Source organism: Triticum dicoccoides, chromosome 2B, assembly GCF_002162155.2.
Source record: "Triticum dicoccoides isolate Atlit2015 ecotype Zavitan chromosome 2B, WEW_v2.0, whole genome shotgun sequence".
NCBI classification, from domain to species: Eukaryota; Viridiplantae; Streptophyta; class Magnoliopsida; order Poales; family Poaceae; genus Triticum; species Triticum dicoccoides.
The window spans coordinates 770,427,818-770,437,999 of NC_041383.1; the positions used below are offsets into that span (position 1 = coordinate 770,427,818).

The 10,182-nt window shown below is 40.2% G+C and overlaps 1 protein-coding gene across 1 annotated transcript; it reads left to right on the plus strand.

The window, feature by feature from the left end:
• The first annotated feature begins 5,964 nt into the window (after nucleotides 1–5,964).
• Nucleotides 5,965–9,629, plus strand: LOC119361360. The gene is made up of 5 exons (XM_037626606.1): nucleotides 5,965–6,583; nucleotides 8,986–9,078; nucleotides 9,170–9,247; nucleotides 9,373–9,455; nucleotides 9,557–9,629. Exons 1-5 carry the CDS (start codon nucleotides 6,428–6,430, stop codon nucleotides 9,627–9,629), a joined length of 483 nt encoding a protein of 160 aa, XP_037482503.1. The 5' UTR covers nucleotides 5,965–6,427.
• The last annotated feature ends 553 nt before the right edge of the window (nucleotides 9,630–10,182 follow it).

Below are 10,182 nucleotides of genomic sequence, written 5' to 3' on the forward strand. Positions count from 1 at the left end.
GAGAGCAGGGAGAGAGATGAGAGAGAGACGTGGTAGGGTGGGGGTGAGACGTGGATAAGGCAGACTGTGGGGTGGGGTAAGACGTGGGGCGCGTGGGTGTTTCCCTGGGGGCCCGTGCATCGTGGGTGGGTTGGGTATGCGTCTGACGGAGTGATCAGCGTGCGTCTCAGATCTTGCCAACTCATCGATCCAGGTGATTGATCCGCGTGAGTGTTTCTTTGCCGTCTGCTTAACGACCCGTCCGTCTGCCCTAATCAGCCGCAGGGTCCAGTGGGGCCCAGTTGGACTCTTTGCCGTTTGCCTTCTGGTCCTTTGCCGTCCGCTGGCCGACGACAACGAAATGGCAGATGGCAAACTATATATTTGCCATCAGCTAGTTCTTTGCCGTCTGCTTTTTGAAAGCAGACGGCAAAGACCCTCTTTGCCGTCAGCTAGCAGACGGCAAAGAACAAGCTGATGGCAAATTCCCTGATTCCAGTAGTGTCTCTTGAACAAGCAAGTGGTGTGGTAAACAAATTACAGTTGGGCATCATTAAATTGGAATACTTATATTTATGACTATGATCATTCATGGTATAATCTCATATAGCATTACATCCATAATAAGTAGACTGTTAATCCACCTGCATCTACTACTAATGCTCCACTCAAAGACCGCTATCCAGCATGTATCCTGAAGTATTAAGTTTACAAGAAACGGAGCATTGCAATAAGCATGATGACATAATGTAGACATCAAAGCATCAAGCAGTATGATGAGACACCGTCGTTTTATCCTTAGTGGCAACAAAACAACATGCGTCTTGTCCCCATTCTGTCACTGGGATATAGATCACCGCAAGATTAGGCAGCTCATGGAGAAGATCAGAGAGAGAGAGAGAGAGAGGGAGAGAGAGAGAGACGTCTAACTACTGCTATGGACTCTAAGGTCCTAAGAGAACTACTCACACATGGTCATGGAGGTGACAAGATTGATGAAGAAGCCTCCGACAATGGATTTCCCCTCCGGCAGAGCTTCGTAACAGGCCTCCAGATTGGATCTCTTTGGAAGAAGCTCGCGGCAAAAAAATTAGATAAAAATATCTCAGAGGGTTATATAAATTTATGGCGGTTGAATGGACGAGAGGCGGTAAAGTGTCGGGCCATACAACTAGGGGGAGCACCCTAGGGCCTAGCCGTGCTAGGTGGCCGTGTGGGCCCCCCTTGCATCTTCTCGTTGCCCTCCGATGCTGCCTGGAATCTTCGTGCCCCGAAAGAAGTTTTATTAATCCGTAGGGTATTTTGACCTCTGTAGTTATGAATTTTATGTAAAACCAAAAACATGTAGAAAACAACGACTGGCACCGGACACTAAATTAATAGGTTAGTCCATAATTAACGTGATCCCCCCGTCCATAAATAACCTAAAACCAGCAAACGTACGAAACCAAACCAAACCACGACGTACGATCACAACCGTTGACTCCCCTTTAATAGTAGAGATAACTTAGGGTATTTTGTGTTGGTAGCAGAATCTACTCGAGTTAGGGAGAATTCGAAGTAAGGAAAAAAGAAGGCATAAGATGAGGTCTAGTAGGGAAAATGATGTGGCGCTTAAGATGCCAAATAGAGTTGTTTGGTACATAGTACATACCCCCATTCCTACGCTAGTTCGTAAGTGGTGCCCTCCAGTTCTTTGGGCCTTTTTTTTACTTCTATTTGTTGGTTTTTCCTTTTCTTTTTAAAAATCATACAAATTTTAGAAAATAGTAAAAATATTTTTCAAACTTGTGATTTTATTCTCAAACATTTTTTCTATTCATATTTTGTTGAATTCATGAACACTTTTGAGTTCACATTTTGTCAAATTCGTGAACTTTTAAAATATTGTGAACATGTTTCAAACTCACAAATAGTTTTCAATTGTGCGAACGTTTTTAAAATTTGAAAATATTTTTTAAAATATATACTCCCTCTTTAAAGAAATATAACAACATTTCGATCACTACTTTAGTGATCTAACGCTCTTATATTTTTTTATGTATGGAGTATCAAATAATCCGACCGGTATTTTTGCAGGGAGAAATGCATGGCACTCAAACACCAATGTTGTCCCAAACATCTTTTCTTTGTGAGCCTAACAAAACATGGTTATCGACCCAAACATGAGTGTTCCTGTTCCACGCGCTATGCGTTGGATATAGTACAAACGTGTTAAGTGTAAATTCTTCCACTCTTGGAGCTCTAGCTGGGCCGGCCCATATTCCGCTTGAGTTTTCTTTGTTTTATTCGTCTGTTGCTGATAGCTACGTTTTTGCATGCATTTCGAGTGTTTCAAATTTCTTGAAACACAAATTCAAAAATATTTATATTTTTATATAAATTCCACGAATTTGTTAAAAATGTTCACTAATTAAAAGTAAATACACAATTTCCAAAAAATGGTCAGATATTAAAAATGCTATGAATTCGAAAACAATAATGAATTGAATAAATGTTCATGAAATATAAAAAGTTCTAAAATATCCATAAAAATCATGAAACATGTTCACAAATTTAGAATTTTTTCCTGACTTTTAGAAAATTTTGATGAATCCGAAAAATATTCTTGGATTTTTAAGTCTTTTCCCGGATTTTAAAAGTTTCCAGGAAATTAGAAATATTCCTTAATTCATAAAAATGTTCACGACTTTAAAATATGTTCCCCAAATTCAAGAAATGTTCTAGATTAATTTTCCAAAAAATAAAATTAAATTAGAAAATAATAAGATCGGTAAAATCAGGAAAGAAAAATGTGTAAAATTGATTTTCTAGAACCTTCCAAGACCTGCTGAAATATGTAAACAAGCCGGCCCATGTAACTCGAGGAATAGAGAGGATTGACCCTCCAAACAAGTTGACGTAACTCGTCTCTTCCCCGCTCACCATCGCCCACCCCGCTGCACTGTCCACCAGCCACCACTTCCCCGATTGGCCGGTTCCCCCTACAGCCTTGACCCTGCCCCACGATCCTTGAAAGTTGACACACGAAGAAGAAACACAAAACGCTGCTCAAATTAATATGGTAGTGAGATGTTTAGCCGCTAACTATATTATCTCATACAGTCCTAAGGCCAAAGTGTGATCAGGCGCTTGGTTGAAACCAAGATATAGCTACGTCAAGGTAAACATTGATGCGGGTTTTTATGTGGACACGCTTGAGGGGACTGTTGGAGCGGTCATCTGAGACCATCATGAAGAGTTCATTGCAGCTACAAATGAAAAGATTGATCTTTGCTTTGACTCATTCACGGCGGAGGCAATTGCAGTGATGTTTGGAATGAACCTGACATGTACAGTTGGATGCAATAAGATCAACGTCAACTCTGATGGTGTGGAGGTTGTTGCTGCGCCAATCGACGGTTACTCTCCTTCAGTAGTTTCTATCTTTGATGAACATTATTTTTATGTCGCCTAATTTTACACATGTCATCTATGATCATTGCAATAGAGAAAGAAATCAAGTAAGTCATGAACTGGCTAGGATAGCTAGATTTTCTCCTCCAAATATCTAAACGGACAGGGCCCCGGATGTGGTTATTCCTCTTATTGTAAGCGATGTTATGATTCTTATGAATGAATAAAGAAGGAGATAATTGTAAAAAAATAGAAAATAATAAAACCCGGTAAAATCAGGAAAGAAAAACATATAAAATCGGTTTCCTAGAACCTTGCAAAACCTGTTAAAAACACACTGTAAACCTGTAAACTGGCCGGCCCATGTAACGCGGGGAATAGAGAGGCTTTGGCCCTCCAAACACGTCGACGTAACCCGTCTCTTCCCCGATCAGGCGATCGGCACGCGTCGCCACCGCCCCGGGCTCGCCGCACCGTCCACCAGCCACCGCTTCCCCGGCTCCCCCTACGCCCTCGACCCCCGGCCCCGACCCACGATCCTCAAAGCCCTAATCGCCCTCCCTAGCCTCTGCCGCTAACTGTTCCTGACACCCCTTGCGGTGCTGACATGGTTCGGTCTGACGACGACGGTGCCGACGGCAGGGAGGAGGGCCGGCGCGTGGCCTGCGAGACGGAGCCGGGGTAGAAGGATAGGAAGAGGAGGCGGAAGCGGAAGAGGAATCGGAGCGGCGCCAAGGCTGCACCGCCTGCGCCTCCACCTGCCCCATCCCAGGAGCACCGCGCTACCACCAGCGACGACGAACGGTCGGCTCAGGTCAGGGCCATGGTGGGCGAGCAGGTGCGGCATATGCTTGCCGTCCGCGACGCCAGGAAGAAAGAAACTGCCGAGCTACGTAAGAAATACAGTAACTGCTATCTGTTTTTTCTTTTCTTCCTTAGATCTGTTTATCTTTCCGCACTTCTTTTCAAGGAATAACAAACACTAGATTGTGGAATGTTCCACTCTTCATTTGTTCTCACATCCTTCCTTTATCGTGAGAAGTTGAACCAATCGATCTAGTGTTTGGTTGTAGAGATGAGCATTAGTGTGTACATGGGGTGATAATTATATTACATTCTCTGATTGAGTACAAAATTAACTCAAAACCAATAACTCCTCAGTATTAATTCAGAGCGCCTTCCGATTTTCCTATTCAAAGCACCTTAGTATAGGCTTTCCATAGATCACAGATCACATTATTATCTCCATTCAGCATGCCTTTAGTATTTTGCACACCGTCTAAAAAACCAATATGTTCTCACTTCAGTATGCCTTTTGTATTTCTACTTGTAATTGTTGATGACTGTATCATAAAGCACCTAATTAATTAGATTATGAGTGTGTCAGTCATTTCATACGTGGAAAAGGTTCTCTCGCTAAGACATTTTCATGATTTTTTTTTCGTGGCGGCATGTCATCATCAATCATATGCAGTAAACGTAGTCTGGAAAACTAAAGCAAGACTTGGGCGGTTAATGTGTTATCTCTGCATAATCATTTACTCTAATTGGGCATCAGACACATCTTTCTATCTGACGATTTTTTCCATGACTATGAAATATGAATTGCATATCGTAGTTAAACGCCTCAATGGGGAAAGTGACTTTTCTGTGGAGGATACGTTTGGTGACTGCAATGATGGCAGCCTTGAGAGTCTCCAGGCTCGTAAAGTTGCATTGTTTGTCTCAAAGTCAATTGTCAGCCTGTCTTCTTTTGCAGGTATATATATCATAGCTTTACTTACTAGCCATTTTTTTTTCCATATTTGGTTTGCACTGAATCCTCAGTATATAAGGTGTTGCTAATAAAGTTTAGGAGGAAAGAGGATCCGTGTTTGCTCGGGATTTGCGATGCGCCAAAAAGACGATACCGATGCAAATATGATTTTAACCTCAGCAACACTTGTTAGATCTCTGAATGGAGATAACAATGTGATCTCTGACGTGACGGTAACTGTTGCCTTAATCCTTGCCAAGTCTGTAGATGTAGTTTTAGTAGTTTGTCTTTATTTATTTATTTGTTTGATAAGTGATTTCAGGTCAAGGTGCTTCTACCTGATTGGCGAATAACCGATGGCCATATCCTTCTTGTGGATTTTCACTATAATGTAGCTGTTGTCAAAGTTGAAACTGATTTACCAGTCTTAGAAGAAGGCACTACCAACAATGGAGTTGTGTTAGCACTTGGACGTGCATATGAAGGTGGTTATCTCATGTGTTCACGGGGTCAAGCTGTAAACCAAAAAAGCACTTTTGAGTGTTTGGAGCTATTGGTGTCAAGCTGCGAAATATCCATGGTATAATATATATCGCATTTACTTTATTATTTTCTTATTGACCCCCTTTCATATAGTTATGACCTGTACCGCACGAACCTAGATTGAACTAATAACAAATTAATAACACCTAAGAAAGAGGAATAGTCTAATTAATTGACCATAGTTCTGATTCTTTCTTGTTCTGTTATTTGTGATCTCAATTTAGTGAAGCTAGGTAATCATGAAGAATGGTACTCCTTCAATTTGTAAGACAGAAAGAAGTGGTCTCTTTTGAACATATTCCATGATGAAATTATTGACCCCCCACCCCACCACACACACAAGCAAAAAATAACGAGGGATGAGCTGAATCTGAACTGGCTAATCCACCATCCATGGTGCTGTCCAATTGGCCCCAGGAGACTTAGCAAATTATTTGTTTTTTTCTTGATTATGCTGACACATTTTTCCCCATTATTTATTTTTTGTTTTGGAAGGCTGGTTCTGGAGGACCTCTTGTCAATTACAATGGTCAAGTTCTCGGTATGAACTTCTATGAAGACAATCAAACATCGTACCTTCCAATGTTAATTGTTTCAAGGATCCTGGAACAACATCAGAGCTTCGGATAAACTATTCTACTTGTGATGCATCTACTTATAGTTTTTCTATTATATGTTTTGCCTTAGCACTCTTATTAGGGAAAATGGACTCGTCATTTGTTCTTTATTACTCCTTTTTTATTTTGGCTGAGTATGTGTCAAATAAGATTTTTTTTCTTATTGTGCAGGAAATTAATTAGCCCTTGGCTTGGATTAAAGTATACTTCTCTTCATATGGTGTCACTGGCAACCCTGGAGCGTATCTATCAAAAATTCCCAGATGTTGACCAAGGTTTATATGTTTCAAAGGTATGTATCTCTTCTATTTTTTTAATTCTTTTATGCTTTGTTTATCTCATTTGTATGTCAAAAATTTCCTCTTAAGAATATGAGCCTTCCAGTTTTAGAGTAAACTGACAGGCATTGCATGATGCCATCTTTAGCTCAAATATTAGACACGTTCTTAATAGTGGATTGAGTTTGTACAGGATTGGCCTCTACATAGTTATGTTCCTATTTGATAATATTAATGCCAATGTTATTAGATTTAGTTTCTTATAACCGGCCCCTGTTTCCCACCAAAGCGTTGGTGGGGATGGTGGTGGAAGCAAGATCTCCCCTGATAACATAAAAGGAAGCTGGGATGGGAAGGCACTCCCTTTGGGGAATAGCCCTGTTGCCATCCAGAATAGCTCCGTTGCTAGGCGTAGTCTCACAGCAGCATGCTGATGACTTGAAAGGCTACAACAATGTTAGTGTGCCTATTCTCCTCAAGCACCGCTAGGCAGACGGCAGCGTCAATACGGATCGTTCGCATCAGACTGATTTATCTCTCTGAAAGGTTGGATAGTGTTTGATTGGTGCCAGTATATTTCGGAATGGCATATCAAATCAGAATTTCTCCGTAGGTGATGCTGAAATATAGGCTGCTACAACAAGCATTTAGCTGCTTGATGGAAACTCTTTGTTGCTCATCCAATTAGGATTTCCTCATTAATTAGTACTCCCTCTGTCCCATAATATAAGACGCTTTTTTGACACTAGACAGAGGGAGTACTAATTTGTAGCTCATGCATTAATATTGCCGCGGGCCCAAACAGAAAACGTTGGATCTGCCAAAGTAGTATAAATAGCTAAGCACTGAGATATTAAATTTTGCCTAAGTTTTTCCTTCCAAGACGTGCATGATATGCAATCTAGAAGTTGCACAAATAGCCAAGGAAATGAGGGAGGAAATGTGTAAAAGAACATGGAAGGAGCTCTATAAGAGATTTATGCTATTGACTAAGATTTTAAGATAGACCGGTGAAAGACAAATTGAATTTATCACCCAATTATTTCTTCCCCATCTGTGTCTCATAAAGGTGAGCTGTTAAACTTGACGGCATGAGGTACTTCAGGCCAATAACTTGCTACCTTGTCTTACATGTCATGGATGCTATTTCATTCTTCGCCGCACACTAATACCTTTCTTCATCAGGCTTGCAAATTAATGGTTAGTTTTCTTTGATCAATTCCGCAGATCACAGAACATTTGAGCTTGAGTAGTAGTATCTGTCTATTCATTTGAACAAAATCGTGCTGCTGATGAAAGGAAACATGTAAAATTTCTTACTCGATAGTGCATGGCAATCTCCATGCACAATAAAAGGGAAATTTACAAAAGTAGCTTCTTTAGGAATTGGGACACAGATTACATGGTGTGTGTGTTATCTTAAAAAGAATATATGTATAACTTGCTAAAAAGTATATGTACAATGCTGTAGGCAAAAATAACAAATGAAAAAACTGAAACGAATTACTCCTCGTAATGACATCGATGATGAAGAAGAAAAATCTGAGTCACCTATGTCAAGTTCCAGTGCAGGATCTACTGGCTGCCCAGCTATTGGAGGCATAGCAAGCACCAATCTGTTCAACGTGGCAACGCCCGTGCCTTTCGGTAAACAATAGTTGTTGGTACCAACTTAATTACATAAGAGAAAACTCCGAAAGCAATCACATATAGTAATTGCTAGCTTGAGACCCTTTTTTAGCATGGAAGTTGATGGGTTGGGGAACGGGAGTTTAGTGGCATACCTTGAATACCAAATTGTCAGGAGCTTAATGGTCTTGTCCAATAATATATTGTACCAAAACTATTGGCAAAGTTGATGCAACTCTGCGATTTTAATGAAAAGAAACAGAAACATGAGAACATATTGAAATATGATGGTGTGAAGGGGCAGAGTTAAATCCTTACTCTTTGGTCGTGTTCTGCTGCTTGATTGATCCTCGCTACTCGCTAGGGGTGTTTGAATGGTTGCCTTGATGGTTATGTAATGTGGGGATTTGAATAAGGCATGCTGGAGGTGTCTTTGGGAGAAGGGAAAACATGAGTTTTATGAGTTGATCTGATGACATGGCTTATGGAGATGGTATGAAAAATAGTTAGCAGGGGCCATTTGTTTAGTCATAAAGCATTCCTACACATAAGAGCGTGCTTTATCTATTATATTTTCAGCAGATTTGCTTTGGAAGTTAGTGAGTTGTATGTTGAATTACCGTGCATCTGTTGGTTTTTTAATATACTATTTTCACAATATCCATATAGATTTTTGAATTCCAAAAAATGCAATACCGGAGTTATGTTTATTTATTTATTTTGTCTTATTATATAGTTTCTTCAGTAGCATGTTTGTATAAAATGGATAGAATAAATTGCCAATTAGGTTGTTGATGGATCACCTGCTGATGTTGCTGGGTTATGTGTCGGTGATGTTATTGTAAAATGCGGTGAAAAAGTTCTTCTGACTGCTCCAGAGGTAACTATGTTTCCCGTAGCTTATTGTTATGATTTTGTGTGGTTGTTTGCTTTTTGTACTAATCAATATAAATTCATAATGCGTTCATTAGTTTGGTTCAATGTTATTGGATGCTGCGGTGGCCCATGTTGAATCCTTTGGAGGTTGTGATGGAGACATGATAATTGAGGTATTTAGTTGGTCCATCCAGAAGATATGTTTCTGGATTATATCCCTGGTTCTTTTCTATTTTTCTTTGCCATATTCTTTTTCTATAAAATTATCGCTTCTTATTTACAATCTCTATATTATTAGGTTGCGATAAAGCGACGAAGAGATGGCAACACACTATCAAAAACTATAGTTGTGGAGATGCTGAAAGAGAACAATTATAACAGGCATTTTGTTTCTTTTCTTTTCTTTTATAAAAATATTGATGCCATGTGTTACAGCTTTGTTTGTACCACCATCATCACATCTTGTTTTGTTTTGCATTCAGGTGGCCTGCGCCGATGCCAACCTACAAGATGCGTGTTATAAATGTCACACCGCGTGGCATAGGCAGCTACTAGCACTCATGTTAATCTATGGTTATAATAACAAGCCGACTAGGGAAAATAAATTTCTGACACATGATTCAATTTTTTTTTTGCATCTCCATTTCGCTTAGTAGATATCACGCCGTGTAGAGGTGTTTATTAGGCATTTGGTCGACTGTGGAAGACTACCTGTGGACTCTTGGATTTGCTTGGCCTCCCTCTCTGCTCTTCTGTTTTACTACGGTGCTGCCATGTTTTGTGTACTACTACTTCATTTCATAGTGTGTCAGGTTGCACTTCTCCTTTTGCTTGCCTTCTCGCTTGTAATTTGATGTAGATCTTGTGTCGATCCATCGGTTTAATACAAAGCAGGGACTTCCTATCAATTTTCTTTGCAAATACTTTCGTAGAGAGAATTGAAGTTTTGAACCATGTTTCACTTTTTTGTGCATCCCATTTGAAACAAGGTAAATGGTTCTATGATAAATCACTAGTGCAGAACCGGCCTTTAGTGCCGGTTCGTAACGGCCTTTAGTGCCGGTTTGCCAACCGGCACTAAAGAGTGGGGACTAAAGCCCCCCCCCCC